General features: G+C 37.7%; 1 protein-coding gene across 4 annotated transcripts in view; it reads left to right on the forward strand.

The window, feature by feature from the left end:
- FOCAD (focadhesin) overlaps positions 1–9,348 on the forward strand; it is a 267,132-nt gene extending 257,784 nt beyond the window's left edge. For all 4 annotated transcript variants that reach the window (XM_069474243.1, XM_069474246.1, XM_069474245.1 and 1 more), the window contains 5 exons: positions 562–739; positions 2,560–2,657; positions 4,113–4,364; positions 6,569–6,644; positions 8,958–9,348. In XM_069474243.1, the coding sequence (XP_069330344.1) occupies positions 562–739; positions 2,560–2,657; positions 4,113–4,364; positions 6,569–6,644; positions 8,958–9,031 (678 nt within the window). In that variant the 3' untranslated portion in view covers positions 9,032–9,348. The remainder of the gene's footprint in view (positions 1–561; positions 740–2,559; positions 2,658–4,112; positions 4,365–6,568; positions 6,645–8,957) is intronic.
- Positions 9,349–17,530: the final 8,182 nt, after the last annotated feature.

Genomic DNA, 17,530 nt, shown 5'->3' on the forward strand with positions numbered 1-17,530 from the left:
AAAAAAAATGTACTCAAGAGCCAAGTTTTAATGAAACTAATAATTTTTATTGTTTACAAGGATATTTTAAGTGAAACTGGCTTTTTAAAAAAATACATATGGCAGTGAAAAATAAAATGAATACTAGTGCAGTTTGGTGTATATAAAAATAGTTTTGACCTCACAGAACCTCTAAAAAGGCCTTGAGATCCACCAGAAATCTGTGAATTACATTTTGAAAACCACTGAATTAATACATGTTAAAAGGCTTAGAATGGTGCTTGGCATATTATAAGCACTATATTTGTTAGTTATCCTTTTATTATTATCATTTGTGTAAACTTAATATTATCACCAACTAACCCCTGCACATATTTATTGTTTTTCATGAAGAAACAGGTGACATTACAACCCTGTATCGTACATTTTAATTTAGCACACAGGCAGATAGGTCACATGCTGCAGAAAATGAACAGAATAATAACATCAAACTCCCCTTTTCTGTTTTCCCCCTCCCCTGAAATTCTGTAGCTACTTCAGTTTTAATTTACTAGTAACTGAACAATTTACTTTTTTTTGCAGAGCAACATAGAAAAGGCTGCCTTTGTCAAACTGTACTTAATCTCTCAAGGACGGTTCCCCTTGATGAACTTGACTGATATACTGTGTGTGGCTGTGCAGCACCATGAGAAAGAGATGCTGGCCTGGATGATTCTGCACAGCTTATACCAGGCACGGATCATCAGCCATGCCAACACAGGTGAGGCCAGCCTGCCTGCTGTCCCTTTTAAGTTGTACTTGTCTTCTCAACTTAAAATTTAGTTTAGTGCTTCTTGACACAGGTTAGGACTTTGTACCGCAAGTGAGGAGTACCTTGGATGGAAATGAGCTCACAACATCCACTTTCTGGAGATAAGAATGTGTTCTTTTGAGGCTTTTTATATTGTGTTTGGCTCTTTAGACCCTCAAGGATACAAACGAGTGGACCAGGTTGCTTCTGCCTGTTTAACTTCAGTTTCCCAAACACACAAGATGTCAGTTGCTTCTGCCGGATGATTTTAGGAAAATGGCTTTTGGGTAGTCATTTAATAAACAAAAGAGAAAACAGAAACAAAAAAATTAAATAGTTATTTTATAGAAGAACTTCCCAGGAATGAGACTAATAAAATCTGGCTACCCTACATGCTTTCTTAAGCCTGAAGCTCTGCTGATGAATTACATGGTGCAACTTTTAGACCATTGTAGACTTTATATTTTAATAATCACTGGATAAGGGAGCTCCTCCATTACTCCTTCATCTCTTTGGTCATATGCTTATAATTTCTCCAGACTACCTTCAAATTCTAAATGGCCACTGGGTTACATGGTTAAGATGTGGCTGGGAAGCCCGGTGATCACAGACAAGTTACTTATGTTTATGTGCCCCGTTTTCCCCATCCTTCTCTTATATCTTTATGATTTTGAGGGGAAACCGACAAACATGTCTGTAATTCTCCGTAAGACTGTGTAAGAAATTTTGATTCATCCTCTTTGGCAGTTCAGACAGTTGCCCCGTATGTGCATTAGTGCCTGCCCACTGAAAAATGAACCTGTGATGAGAAACTGGATTTTTCATTCTAAGCCCCAAAGTGTATTAGGAAGAAATCAAGTAGGTGTTTCCAATTAAACATGAAGTTACATGCAATAAACTGAAATAAATTTGGCGTTGCCTTTTGTTCTGACTAGCCAGCTCTCAAATGTAGTTCCCATTTTCCTCTTACTAAATTTTAAAACCCTTCCTAAGTAGTCTTTACTGTGTTTAAAAATTAAAAAGGGGGAAACAATCAATATTTCTTCTAATGTTTGTTCCTCGGTTACCTTATAATGGTTGGTTTTTATTTTTCTTTATATGTCTTTGGGATGGGTTTCCTCTGTGATTCTGGCATAGATTGGGAACACTTAAGCAAAGGAAAACTATAAAAACAGTTAATGATCCAAAATTCAACATTATTGGCTAGTTGGCATGCCAGATTTCTCCTAATGTGTTTAACACATTAACTGCCACATTTTTTTCCTCGGGTCCGTGGTGTTTTATTATGAAAATAGAATAAAAACTTTGAAAACAAAATGATCTTTTCTGATTTAATGAAAATTTTTTTATTTTTTATTGTTTTCTGTGTGCGAGTTATATACAACTCAAAAAAATAGTTCATGTGGCTCCCAAGGTGAAGAGATGTGTGAGTTACGAATGCTTCACAAGGCCTCAGGCTCAAAACTAGCATGAGCTAAATACAACTCACGTGGCAATTAATGTGTTAATTTTCAGAGAGAAACTCCAGCAAATGCATTTAATTAGTAATGAGCATAGAGATTTGAAAAATAGATTAGTTTTTGAAAATTAAAGACCAAAATACAGTTACCTGATGTGTTAAAGAATTCTCTCACAGGCAATCGCAAGTCTCAGGTATTGCAAGAGAACTTGAAACTGTTTAGTGGAATCCTCACCAGGTGTTGTGCTTTAGTTACGATGGTTATTACTGATCCGTTTTACATTTCAAAGGAAAACCATGGTCTAGTAAGGAAATATCCTTTTTGTTTCAGGTGTATTAAAGAGAATGGAGTGGCTCTTGGAACTGATGGGTTATATCAGAAACGTTGCTTACCAGTCAACATCTGTTCAGAATGTGGCTCTTGATGAGGTACAATCTAGAGGAGTAGTTTGTAGCTTCCTTAACATTTATAACTTATATTTACCTTCCCAAAAGAGGAATATGTTGCTACTTGCAGCTTTTCTTTGCCTCCTTCCTCTTCTTTTTGAGGCACTGTTAACAATTCTGCAATGTCACAGAGAAATGTGTATTCTTACTACACTCGTGGAGACACCCAGGGATGACCTTTGACAGACATTTTCAGCAAAATATGTTCTTTGACAAACAGAACACAATGGACACTAACTGGAAAGGGAACCCCAGGGGCTGTGTACCTGTGTTCTTGGGTTTGATCCCATAAAAGTTGTGGGAATACAGGGCTCTGGCCTTCACATAAGGCTAAAAACACCTAGTTTAAAGACATTCCTGAAGTGTATGCAAATAATCTGTATGTGTGCCAATACTTACATGTGTATGTGCACATACTGGAGGGAAGTTTTTAGCACACCTGCAAAATGACCTGTGACCTCTCCCCAAAAAAGTAAGAACCCCTGGTATTAGGTGAGTTAAAAAAAAGATTAATACAGTGAAGGGAGCTTTTTCCCACTCTCCTTTTTCATTATCTTGACTTAGCTGGCTGCTGCGTGTGTTGTAGTAGTGGAATTGTTTTCTACAGGCACACTGCATGGGTATCCTCTTTACTGTGTGAGTAAAATTGGCATAACCTGAGATGTTCTTTGACATTCTGTCTGGTTTTCTGAAGAGTTCTGTGTCTTTTTGAAATTTCAATTCATGAGTTGAGGAATTTTAAGAGATTGAGAATTAGTTTTTAAATTTTTTGAACTAGCATAATCTGTCCTCTTTTTCTTCCAATTCCCTAAGTTTTTAACTTTCTTTGTTTTCTAACAAAAATCTTAAAGACTAAAAATATAGATGAGCAGAAAGAAGTGTAGTTTAAGGCACAGTAATGCAACAACTCAGAGGTGGCTGCTATTACCCCCATTTCTACAAGTGTCTAGATGAGTCTAAAATCTAAATGAATGGATCCCAGATAGATTATAGCTTAAAAATAAAATCAGACTATACATATTTTTTAAAGTTATTTTTGGCCACATAACAATAAATCTCTTTCCCTATCTCTCTTAATTTCTTTAAATCTTTGAAAACACCAAAACAGGAATGTTTGGATGTTGGTGTGATTAGGAATTGAATAAATGTTTCTCCTGAAATGTTATTAATAGAATAATAATAGAAAAACTGTTGGATCTTCTGTCTTCACAAACGGGGACCTCAGAAACCTTCCAAATCCCTAAAATGTGTCTTCTTTAAGCATGGAAGTTGGGGTTGCTGTTCAGTCCAGTTCCTCTTCTTGGGCAGGGCTGAGATAATAAGAGTAGGTTCAGTGAAGGGGAAATGACACTGCATCATGACAGGGCTGTGTATGTGAACATGTGTTTGTTTGAGTTGTTAAAACATCTGACCTAATGTTTCTATTTTCCATCGTAGGCTTTGGACTTCTTCTTGCTGATATTTGCAACCGCAGTGGTTGCATGGGCAGACCACGCTGCCCCTCTTCTCCTCAGCCTTAGTGCCAGTTGGTTGCCATGGCATCAGGAGAATGGCCCAGCTGGGCCAGCATCAGGCTTCCTTGGCAGGAGTCCAATGCACAGGGTCACTCTGCAGGAGGCTCTCACTCTCCTTCCTAGTAGCATGCCTCTCCTGCTGCAAAAAGAACCCTGGAAGGAACAGACCCAGAAGGTGAGGTTGGCAGCCACCTGCTTAGCAGGGCAGGCAGCTATTTTCTCTTCATTGAGGTGGAAGTTAAGGGCAACTTGAATCACACCACAGGCTTTCATCCTCAGCCCCAAATCTCAGCCAGATGCAGAATCTCGGAGATTGAGGCTAGCCCAGGCTCCGGGCACCTGCTAATTAAAAGCAAGTCAGCTATTTGCTTACAGCTGGGGTGGGTAGAGAAAAAAGCCCATACTTGCATTCATTTGTTGAAGACACATGTGTTCTTAATCCTGGGGTGGAAAGGATGGGTAAATCTCAGAGAGCTCAGAATCTCAAAGTGAAGACAGATAGGAAGGCAAATTTAGGATTACAAAGTGGTGTGATAAGTAAGATACAGTGATGGTGAGCAAGGGAGTCCATGCCTGGGGTGGGTCAGGGAAGTCTTCTGAGAAGAAATGTGGGTCTGGAATGTCCATCTTCTTATAGCATATTTAAGGTTCCTCATAACTTATTCCATCCCACAGACATGCTCCAGGTACCCATCGTGCCCCTGGCCTGTACTAGATGTCCAACCGAGTTTTGCAAAGGTCTAATATCATCACCCCTTACCTTCAAGAAAATCCAAACTTTTTGAGTTTGCTGTTGAGTCCAGTTCTTCTGGGGTAGGGGTTGGGGAAGAGAGGGATTGCATGAAGGGAAGACGGCCTTGCTTCGAGACAAGGACTATAAACATGTATTACTTTGAGTTGTTAAGGCAGTATAAACTAAACGGAAACATCTTTTATTTTTTTGTTATTGAGGTTCCCCAGGCTACTAGCTGTTGTGAAAAGTGTGTGAAAATGCTACCCTTCCTGTACGTTTTATATGGCTCTGACCTGACCTGTCCTTCATACAGTTGGTTAGAAGTTCTTTTTTGATCTCATTTAATCAAAACTGGATTTTTATGAAGCTGAAAGCTTAAAACTAACTTTTTGTCGCTTATTCTTGAAATTTGAACGTTAATCCTTAAAAGCATTTCTGAACTGTGGCCCCATGGTTTAGCTATGCACAGTTCCATTGAGTGTCTTAATTAAAATGCCTTTTATTTTTCTTAAACCTGATAAATATTAGTATTGCTGCCTGAAATTTTGTGTTTTATGTTCCATTTTAAATCAAAATAAATTTAAATGTGGTGTTCCCACATGTCATTTCTGGACTGGGATACCATGTATACATTGCACTACAGTGTAGACATCTTGCATCAATTTGTATTTGTAGTGCTTGATTTATTTACTTACCATTAAGATACCATAAAACAAAATTGAAGAAAGAACAAAGAAAAAAATTAATTAAAGCAGGGAATTAGGAATATTTTCTTTTTCTTCCTGTTTTACTCATCACCCTAGCTTCTATGTCCGAAGTTGAAATGCCCAGTACCTGTCACTAATATATATGTGTTTTTTAATGAGCCAAGATTGGCAACATTTAGTCATTGATGAAATCACCCTGTATCTAATTCAAAAACAATTTTGGCTCCATCCTGGGAGATGAGTCAAACTCATGAATACTGTGAGTTTCTATAGTACCTCATTTGCAGGATTTATTCACAGTTAACATGCTTGGCTCTAACCTAGTAAATTGTTTTCTATCTTTTCTCTAACATTTCAACTTTGTTTCATATCCATTTGTGTATAAATTGTTCTCATCTACAGAAACATATTTTGTTTCAGAAACAGGGTCTTATATCTGATGTGTGCCCTATTTATTGCCCAGCCTAGGAGCCTAGGCCAGGATGCACCTGGAACCAGGTGGGAGGCAGCAGGATGCAAAGAAGGAACACAGGGCTTTGAAGCCAGATGTACCTGGTTCAAATCTTCACTCTGCTATTCATTGGGAGTGGACTTGGGCAAGAGTCTTAACCTCTCTGGGCCTCTCATAGCCATGAGAGATAATGTTCCTGGCACAGAAGAGGCCCTCTAGGCCCATGTCTACCTCACTCTTAAAACCTAGGACAGGTCTCAGGGTATTCAGCAGGGGAAGGTCATTGGACTAAAGGGGGGGGGGGGGAGTGTATCTAACTTTACTGTCTCCGGTGCTTGGGCCCTGTCTCATCTCTACTCCTCTAGCCCAGGCAGGTATTGCCTAAGAGCAGTTGCGCTGATACTCGTGTATGCAGGCCCAAGGGACTGACTGTTCACTTGCTGATACGGGATTCTCTTCACTGACACTATTTTTCATTTTCATCCTAGTTCATTGACTGGCTATTCAGCATCATGGAAAGCCCTAAAGGAGCTCTCTCAGCAAAGTCCAGGGAGCTTTTAAAAGGTACCACTTCCATTCCTTATGCTCAGTACAGGGGAGAGCGGCCCGGTATCACCTGTGGTGTGGAGTGGCATTCTAGTGCATACAGGTTGAGCATCCCTCATCTGAAATGCGTGGGATCGGAAGTGTCTTGGATTTTGAAATTTTCTGGATTTGGGAATATTCACATATACTTAATGAGATATCTTAGGCATGAAACCCACGTCTAACCACAAAGTTTATTTATGTTTCATATATACCTTACACACATAGCCTGAAGGTAATTTTATACAATGCTTTTAATAATTTTGTGTATGAAACAAAGTTTGTGTTAAGCAATTATGTATAGAATCTTTCACATGTTGTTGGCATTCAAAAAGTTTTGATTGGGGAGCATTTCAGATTTTGGATTTTTAGATTAGGAATGCTCAACCAAAGGGCTAATCATGGTTCAGTTTAAAGAAGTAATTTGGAGCTGTCATCAGTGTGACATTTCAAACCAGAAAGTGGATCAAAGAAGAGTTCCAGTGCCTTTAAATTTAACTTTTATTTAAATGGCTTTAAAATGTTCTATTGTAATAGTAAAATGTAATTAAAACTTCAAAAATTCAGAAAAGTAAAAAGCAGCAGCAAAGAGAAATCCAGAGTCCCTTTGCCCAGTGACAATACTGATATTTTCCATAAGAAATTTTTGCCCCCTTCTGTGTATGAGTGTTGTTTTAACATATTTATAATCATATACAATTGATAAATACAGTTTGATTGCTGCCTTTTTAAACATTATTTTTAAAGCTTTTAAACTTGTTCTTACTCCGCCTTCATAAGTAGTATTTTTAGTGGCTGCCTAGCACTTTGCCAAGGGAACTAGGCGTTTCCCATACTTTCAGGCATTTAGATGGTTTTTTTGTGTCTTTTATACTTCTCTGCTGACTTTGTTAAACTATGACAGTAGGATCCACAAACACGAAGATCATTCTGTGCAAATTATGTAGATTCTTTTACTCAAATCTGAGAAGTCATTTGGGCATTGGTTCTGTGGCCTGACATGGCTCGTACTTGTCCTCCATGTCCTGGGACTTGGGAGTCTGGAGCCTACCAGTGGCTGCTGCTGCCGCCGTCCTGACATGCTGTAAGATGCTGCACTCAGAAAGTTGCCGGTTGGCCTACTCTGTGATAATGTATCTGGTCAGCCTGGAGTCATAGTATGACCCCTATTCTACTTGGACGTGTGGTACAATTTATTGGTTGCCAAATAAGCAAGAATTCATTCGTTCTGATTCTTCTCCTTGCCCCCAAAGTGAGGAGGAGGCATGTGTATGATGGAAACAGTACCTCCATATGATTCTGACAAACCACAGAACTTCACTGAGAATCAAGGCTGTGGTTTGACATGTTTTTACTTTATCCATCCCTAGAGACTTGCTGCTAGGATTTCCTCTGTTTGCCTCAGGGAGTTTGGACTCATTTTTAATGACTGTGGGTCGTTCCATATAAACACCGATAGCTCCAAACGTGTAGTGTCTTAGGTCACAAAGATAACAACTGATACTGATGAGGAAAACAGCCATTTGAGTCAAGGAAGCATGTGTTCACTTGATTATATGGTCGTGGGCTTATTAGACACACAAAATAACTGTGTAACTCTGGCTTACCTACATTCCTTCACATTGTTATATTTTAAATAGCATCTCAATATATTTATAATAACATTCTAAAATAAGATATATAACAAGTTACCTAAAGGGAATACACAGAACTTCCCTACTTTAAATTGATCCCTGAGGGACCCACAACAGATCAGAAATAGTATAGACTTGTGGGTACATATTCAAATATAGTTTAATGTATTCATACTTGCTCCATTGAGCATAGCCTAACTTCATTATAGGGTTGGGCTTTTTGTTTCTGTTTTTTAGCTTCAATTAAACATTTAATGAAAATATCATATTTATGTAGAAAAGAACACAAATCTTAAGTAGATTTTTACAAAAGGAATACACCCGTGTAATTAGCACATACATCAAGAAAAAGAACATCACTAGCATCTCAGAAGTCAGTTTTCATTTTAATTCTGCAAAATTCCCCACTAACTAATTGCAGGATAACTTTTTAAAAAAAACTACCCCCCTCCCCTCCTCACCCCCCCACCCCCGCAGCCTTTATAAATGATTTTCTGCCATTAAAATTCTGCCAGAGGCTTGATGGGAATCCTTAGTCTTGAAGATTAGCAAAGTGAGAAAAAGGCAAGTTCTGCTCTGACACCTTTTTGATCAAAATGACCTTTTCAAATACAGCTCCACCATATGCAACAGTGAACTTTATTTTTTGTCCTCTTAGCCACCCTGCTGTCCTTGAGAGTCCTCCCAGAATTTAAGAAGAAAGCTGTATGGACCAGAGCGTACGGTTGGTGAGCAGTTTTGCAGTAACCAGCAGCATTCTCAGCTAGATGAGGAAAACCATGGAAATGGAAGAAGTTTTTCAGAATTCATGTCGGGGGTTGCTGAGACATGATGCAGAGAGTTAAGGGTCATGAAAAAGTAGCCACTTCACTGACAGCTTGACACGTGCATGCCCGGAGAGGTTTGCATCGCTTTAATCCCCAGGCTGCTTGAAACTGAAACAGGAACTTGAATTTCTTTATTTGACTAGAGTTCAATGTCAAGATTCTCTTTTTGAAAACTTGACTATAGCATCTTCTCCCCACTAAATTCTAGTAAAATAATCTTGTGACTTTTGTGCATGTGACTTTTGTTTCAGGGCATGGGGGAAGGTGCCAGTACCACCAACTATTGTGGTGACAGTGGCATTATGATCTATTTTCCATGAAGTCTCTAAGAGGATATTCATTGGCTCAATGAGTTAGATAAGTTTTCTCATTGATAAAACACTCTCTTGTAATTGCTATACACATTTAAGTAATAAGCATGACATTATCAGCTAAATCTGATTCATTAATGGCATCTAAAATTTCCTTATGCTTTGCTCACTTGAATGCAAGTGAAAATTGCAATTCAAAATAGTTTCAGCCAAAAAGGAGAATATTTGTTCACAAACCAATAAATTTAAGAGTGTATCTGATCAGGCACAGCTGCACCCAGGGATTCAAAAGATGCCACTGGGCTTTGTTCCTCTTGGGATCACTCCACATAGTTGGTTGCAGTGACCTCAATGGGAAAGAAAGGGATCTTTGCCCACAGGTATGGCAGAAGCAACACGGGAAGGACTCTGGTTCAGTTTGGGTCACATGTAAGTCTCTGAACAAGTATGTGGGCCCAGGGAGGTGGGCATCCCAATTGACCAGGCCTGGGTCATATGACCACTCCTAAGTCTCTGGACAGTGACGAGCAGAGGCAGCCCCACCCAAACCACCCGAACTGGGTCCCTCCCAGAAGAAAGATGATGGGATACTGGGCAGGCAAAAAATGACAAATATCTCCTCTAAAGATCAATCTCTTTTATAAGTAAAAATCTCTTTATTAATCAGAATGACCAGTGGCCTAAAATAAGTTCTGTGACAATATCCTCAAGGGTTGCATTTTACTTAATGGCTTGAGACTCAGCTGGCATTTTAATTTTGATCTGTTTGCTAATTATTCTTCCTTCACACCATTAGCAGGGCTTTGTCTTACATAAAACATACTGATGCATACATATACGGGATTGATTGGTAGAAAAATTATCCTTTGTGTCTGTCATGCCACAGTGCCTGGTGCTTCATAAGCACCACAGGACTTCTAGCATTCCCATGTGGCTCGTACCTTCATGGTGTCACCAAATGTACTTGCCACTTAGGTTAAAAATGGCTCTACTATTAGTTTTCCAAACATATTACTTCTTTAGAGGTTGGTCCAGAGGAAAATGAATTTGAAGGGGGCAAGAAGGCAGAAAATCTACACTAGAAGCCAGCTTCCATCTCCTTCCCACTCACATACACTTTCCTGTATTTCCCTCTAATTAGAAGTTGAAATTCATCTAACATTTACTATTAGGTGTCAGACTGTAAATACATTAGTGCTTTCACTTGTATTATCTTATTTAACTCTTGCAACAATAGTGTGAGGAGGCATTATTTTCTATGTTAAAGTGGAGTAAACATATCTAGTAAGTAGCAGAGCTTCACCTAGCACCAAAGTCCAGAAACCTTAGATCCATTTCTCTTTCTATTGTATCAGGCTCATCAGAACACTCCCCCAGAAGGTGGAACCTCGTTCATGCTTAATGTAGATTGCTGTAATCAGATAAAAGAAACAAGCCTGCCTCAAATTCATAGGCCTCTGGAATTGGGAAGTTTAGGGGTTAAAGTGTAAATGAGTAGGTTTTCATGGATTGAAGGAGTTTAGATTCCTGGGCCGGCTTACAACACAGTGGCAATCAAGGGTAGTGAAGAGGAAGTACGCACTGAAGAACTACTCTGCATTTTTTTTTCTTGAATCAGCAGATAGAGATTGCCAATAACCAAGCAAAGAGATGAAGAATCAGCCTAATCTTCTAACCCCAGACTGCCCTTTTCACTTTGGCCCTGTTTTTTCTCAAACTTTGTCCTTGCTCCTGCCCTTGATAAGAAAACAGAAGACATAAGGGAGAAAATAAGATACATTTTTGCCCTTTCTTCACTAGTTCCCTCTTTTTGTTTTGAGCAGATTTGCAAGATTTTCTTAGTCATGGGAATCTCTAAAAACTCTAAACTCTAAAGGTTCTAAAATCTAAACATTCTAAGATACAGATCACTGGAATAGTAAGATCCTTTCTCTTGGTTACCTGTGTGACTTCAGATAAGAATTAAGTTATTCTGGCTGGGCTCGGTGGCTCACGCCTGTAATCCTAGCACTCTAGGAGGCCAAGGTGGGAGGATTGCTTGAGCTCAGGAGTTTGAGGCCAGCCTGAGCATGAGCCAGACCCTGTCTCTACTAAAAATAGAAAAAATTAGCTGACCATGGTGGCGTGCCTGGAGTCCCAACTACTTGTGAGGCTGAGGCAGGAGGATCACTGGAGCCCAGGAGTTTGAGGTTGCTGTGAGCTAGGCTGACACCATAGCACTCTAGCCAGGACAACAGAGCAAGACTGTCTCAAAGAAAAAAAACAAAAAAGTTATTCCATCAGGGTATTTCAGTTCTTCAGAAACTAGAAGTCTCCGCCTTTTTGAGACCAGATGGTCTTAACTATATACAAAAGGAAAAGTTTCCTTACAAGTAATTTTGAAAACACAGTGGCCAAGACAAATAGCACGCTGGAATATACTAACAAATTAATGTGTGGTGTTAAAGCCCTGCTATGTCTCTCAGAAACATCTAAACACTCTCTTGATTTGAAGAGTATACATGTGGAACAGATGTTGGGATCCATGCAAGAACCTAAAATCTTCTTTGTGCTTTTTTTGTAATGTAATGGCTCCATGGTAACCAATAGACTCTTAATAACCTTTTTTGAAGTTAATTAGCAGACGTTAATGTCTACCAAGAGATTTTAACCATAGATAATGGTATTGTAATTTTATAAAGAGTCAGACTTAGGGATTCAATTACTATCTTGAAGTAACTTAGTCACTTTGAAAGTAAGCAGCAGTTTTAGAGTTTTGGTAAACACTTTAGTAAATTGCTGTTTTAGAAGACAAATCAAATCATTTGGTAAAGAGGATGGAGACTTCATTGAAGTTAGAGTTGTAGGTTAGGTTCCTCTTTGATCAGTTTGTATCTCTGACCCCAACTAGCATATTCATAGAAACCACTTTAAATGGCACCAGAGATAAGAGTGTGGTTGGAACAGTTCACTTCCTTCATCATCCTTGTGGAAAGACGCCTGACAGCATCATCTTCATGTATAAATGTGTATCATCATTGCTCTGGTCCTAGATGAGGTTAATATGCTTTTATATTATGTGGGATATACTTTATTATAAACTTGGAAACTCTAAAGTCTCATTTTAAATGTGTTGTATGATACATAGTATTGATGAAAGTGTGAGTTTACATCTAATCTATTAATCTTCACATCTAGTACAAAATTCCTTAAATGGGCAACTTAGAATGTTCATCTGATTCTTGTCAAACATAGGAAACTTCTGAAATAATTTCAAGCTAAATTATTAAATATAAAACCAAATAAAAAACACAGTAGTGACTCCCTCAGCTTTGGTTTTATATTTTGGATAAAAGATATAACCTACCTCACAAAGTAGCTATGAGGGTTAAAAGAAAGAATATAGAAATATGCTTTATAATTTATGAAATGTTATAGAAATGCTATCACTTTTATATGTTTCATTACAAATAAATAGTAGCTGTAATGCTTGAACATATGCTTGACAACACGTCTATAGGGACTTGGGAAGATAATGGAAGTTTCTTAATTAAGACATTGCTGTCACCACTTCTAGTCAACACATACTGGAAGTCCTAGCCAGAGCAATCAGGCAAGAGTAAGAAATTAAAGGGTCTCCAAATCAGGAAAGAGGAGGTCAAACTATCCCTATTGACTGATGGTATGATCTTGTTTCTAGAAAATTCTAAAGACTCCACCAAAAGGCTCTGAGAATTGATAAATAAATTCAGCAAAGTCTCAGGTTACAAAATGAATGTACAAAAATCAGTAGCATTTCTTTATACTACTAATAGTCAAGCTGAGAGTCAAATCAAGGACTCAGTAACATTCACAATAACTGCAAAGAAAATAAAATACCTAGGAATATATTTAACCAAGGAAATGAAAGATCTCTACAAGGAGAACTACAAAACACTGATGGAAGAAATCATAGATGACACAAACAAATGGAAAAACATCCCACGTTCATGGATTGGAAGAATCAACATTGTTAAACATCCAGACTGCCCAAAGTGATTTACAGATTCAACACAATCCCCAGCAAAATACCAACATCATATTTCACAGATTTAGAAAAGATAATTCTATGCTTCATTGGAACCAAAAAGGAGCCCAAATAGCCAAAGCAATCTTAACCAAAAAGAACAAATCTGGAGGCATCACATTACCTGACTTAAAATTCTACTATAAGGCTACAGTAACTAAAACAGCATGATACTGGTATAAAAGCAGAGACATGGACCAGTGGACTAGAATAGAGAACCCAGAAATAAAACAATCTACCTACGACTAACTGATCTTCAACAAAGCAGACAACAACATACACTGGGGAAAGGAAGCCTATTCAATAAATGGCGCTGGGAAAACTGGATAGCCACATCCAGAAGAATGAAACAGGACCCCTATCTCTTGCCATATACAAAAATTCAAGGTGCATAAAAGACTTAAATGTAAGGCATGAAACCATAAAAATACTAGAACATAGAAAAAACTTTTAGACATCAGCCTAGGCAAAGAATTTATGACAAAGACCCCAAAGGCAAATACAGCAACAACAAAAATAAATAAGTGGGACTTAAAATGCTTCTGCACAGCAAAGGAAATAGTCAATAGAGTTAACAGACAATCTACAGAATGGGAGAAAATATCCACAAACTATACATGCAATAAAGGGCTATCCAGAATCTACAAAGAATTCAGCAAGAACAAACCACCCCATTAAAAAGTATGTAAAAGACATAAACAGAAATTTTTCAAAAGAAGATAAATGGCCAAGAAACATGAAAAATGCTACAACATGGATGAAACTTGAAGACATTATGCTAAGTGAAATAAGCCAGTTACAAAAGACAAATACTGTATGATTCTATTTATATAAGGTACTTAGAGTAATCAAAGTCATAGAGACAAAGTAGATTGATGGTTGCTGGGACCTGGGGACAGAAGAGAATGGGGAGTTATTATTTCATGGGTATAGAATTTAAGTTTTGCAAGATGAAGAGAGTTCTAAATATGGATGAATGGTGATGGTTACATAGTAATAATAGGTATGTTCCTTAATACTACTGAACTGCACACTTAAAAATAGCTAAGATGGTAAATTTTGTTATGTTTTTTACCACAAAAAATAATTTGAGGAACAAAGTTGTCTTACATATGCTTTCAAAATACTTAGTAGTTCCTATTTCATCTACATTACTTAAGCTTGAGAAACTAAGCCTTTTTCTACACTGTCCAAAATGAAATAGATATTTGATGAGCATACAGTTAAAACAGCCCAAGAAGTCAACGTCACAATCTGGGTAACCTCTGATAACTAGATATTTACTGTCTTGACTGCACGATGTCTGGGTTTCTTAACCTGGGGAACATGAACTTGAGTGGGAAAAGAAATTACATCTTTATTTTCACTAACCTCTAATGAAATTTAGTTATTTCTTTCAGCTATGAATATAGGCAACCAACCACAGTGGTATTAACAATTGTGACTCTGGCACCAAAGGACATCAGATATTTTTATGTTACAACTTTTGCAGATCTCAAACCATTGTCAATCCTCATTTCTACTTCAGAATTACAGTAATTACGAATTCATGTGTTTCTATTGGACTTCAATTTTAAGAAGTAGCAAGGTTCTTAAAGTTATCTGGTTTAAAAAATTAAAATATTATTTAATAATGAAATTTTAATTTCTTACAATGACCCAATAATGTGTACTTTATCTAATTCTTTCTCTTCATTTCAGTAACTAGATATATACTTAAGTAGTGTAAGGAGCCATCATTATTGCGAGCAATTTAGACTAAGTCACCTAAAATTTGTGAAGGGATTCTACTCTTTGCACACTAAAGCTTTTAGTAATTTTTTCTTAAATTTAGAAGACAAGCAACTTTAGAAGCAAAATAAAATGTAGGTTTTTAAAAAGATAATTTTAATCATTTTCTTATTTTAAAATCTAAGTATGTTACTTCATAAAGATTTCAAGTATATTTATCAATACTCAATTTCTTTTAATTATTTTATTTAGTGGAAATAAGGTTACATATCTTTTAAAAGTACATTTTTATTACCCAGTTATGTATGTCATGATATATTTAATGCCCGTTATATGTAGATACTGGATAATCTCTGTTTCCTAATAACTGAGTGATACATGAATGGTACAGCAATGATTCTTATTGAATTATTCACACATTTTTTACATCTTCAAAGAAAGGAACATTTTTTCAAAACAAAGTGATGACATATATGACTTACATTGTAGTAATTATCAATTCTTTAATAAATAATCTAAAACACCATTAGTTCTTAGTTTTTTTTAAAGTATTTACTATATTTGTGTACCTTTTGTCTCCCTGTAAGGTATGTACATGTCCTGATTTTAAAAAGAAAAAATAGTGAAGAATGGGGCATTACTTGTGTATTTACCAAAGATCTATTCTGTTTTCATTAGGGTCCTCTTTAGGCATCAAAGCCCAAATAACTTATATTAATGAATACTCTTATTAGAGTCCATGGACTGAATGTGTCTCCCCCAAATTCATATGCTGAAGTTCTAATCCCCAGTGTGATGGCATTTGGGGGTGGGGCCTTTGGGATATCATTAGGTCACGAGCCCTCATGAATGGGATCAGTGTCCTCACAAGAAGAGACGCAGGAGAGATGATTTATTTCTCTACCATGTGAAGACAGAGCAAGAAGGCATCCATCTGCAAACAATGAAGAATCAGCGAGCACCTTGGAACCTCACCAGGAGCTAAACTTGCTGGCACCTTGATCTTGGACTACCCAGCCTCCAAACTGTGAGAAATATATTAATATTTCTGTTGTCTAAGCCACCTAGTTTTGAGTATTTTGTTATAACAGCCCAAGCTAAGATAGCAATTGGTACTAAGAAGTGAGGTGCTGCTATAAACAATACATAAAAATGTGGCAGAAGCTTTGAAATTAGGTAATGGGTAGAGGCTGGAAGAGTGGTGAGGTGCATGTTAGAAAAAGCCATTATTGCCACAAAGGAATTGACAAAGGTGATTTTGGTGAAGGCTGAAACAGAAAAGAGCTGGAGAGAAAGCCTCCATCTTCTTAGAGAATACATAAATAATCATGAACAGAATATTGGTAGAAATACGGGCAATAAAGGCCATTCTGATGAGGTCTTAGATGGAAATGAGGAACATGTTATGGGAAACTACAGGAAAGGTGATCTTTGTTATAATGTGCCCAAGAACTTGGCTCAATTATGTTCTAGTGTTTTGGGGAAGGTAAAACTTGTGAGCCATGAGATTCAATATTTAATTAAAGAGATCCCTAAACAAAGTATTGAAGGAAAAAGCTTGGTTCCTTTTGACTGCTTAAAATAAAACATTTGGAAAGAAATGAAGTCAGAACTGTTAACCAAAAAAGAAACAGAACGTAAAGGTTTGGAAAATTCTCAGCCTGTTCACATTACAAAAAATGAGAAAACATGTTTGGAAGAGAACACTAAGGGTATGGTGGACAAACCATTTAATAAGGAGATTAGTTTGGATGTGAACCACAGACCTAATCTGCCACCCTAGCAGGAACACTGCTAGTTTAAACTGAAGGAGTCGAGATGGGATGGGAAGGCAGGCTGTTGGGCTTCTTGGATTTTACAGGACAACATCACTGAGCTCTTCAGCTGTAAATGACCCTGAAGGGGATTCAGAGATCATCAGGGCTACCACTCAGTTTCCAACAGCCAGCTGGCTTCTGTGTGGAGCCGTGGGGCCGCGGGGCCGCCTCACCCAACAGAGTCCTGTGGGCAATGCCTTTGCCTCAGTGGGTCCCAAAGGTGGAACATCAACCTTAAGATCTCATGGAATTTGCCTTGCTAGGTTGTAGACCTGCTGGGGACCCATCACCCCTTCCTTCTGTCCTGTTTCTCCCTTTTGGAAATGGGAATGTCTATCCTATGCCTGTCCCAACATTGTATTCTGGAAGCACATAAATTTGTTTGGTTTCACAGTTCACAGCTGGAAAGGAATTTTGCTTCAGGATGAATCATACCACATCTGATTTAGATGATATTTAAATACGACTTTGGACTTTAGAATTGATATGAGAATAAGTTA

Source organism: Eulemur rufifrons, chromosome 7 (genome assembly GCF_041146395.1).
Source record: "Eulemur rufifrons isolate Redbay chromosome 7, OSU_ERuf_1, whole genome shotgun sequence".
NCBI classification, from domain to species: Eukaryota; Metazoa; Chordata; class Mammalia; order Primates; family Lemuridae; genus Eulemur; species Eulemur rufifrons.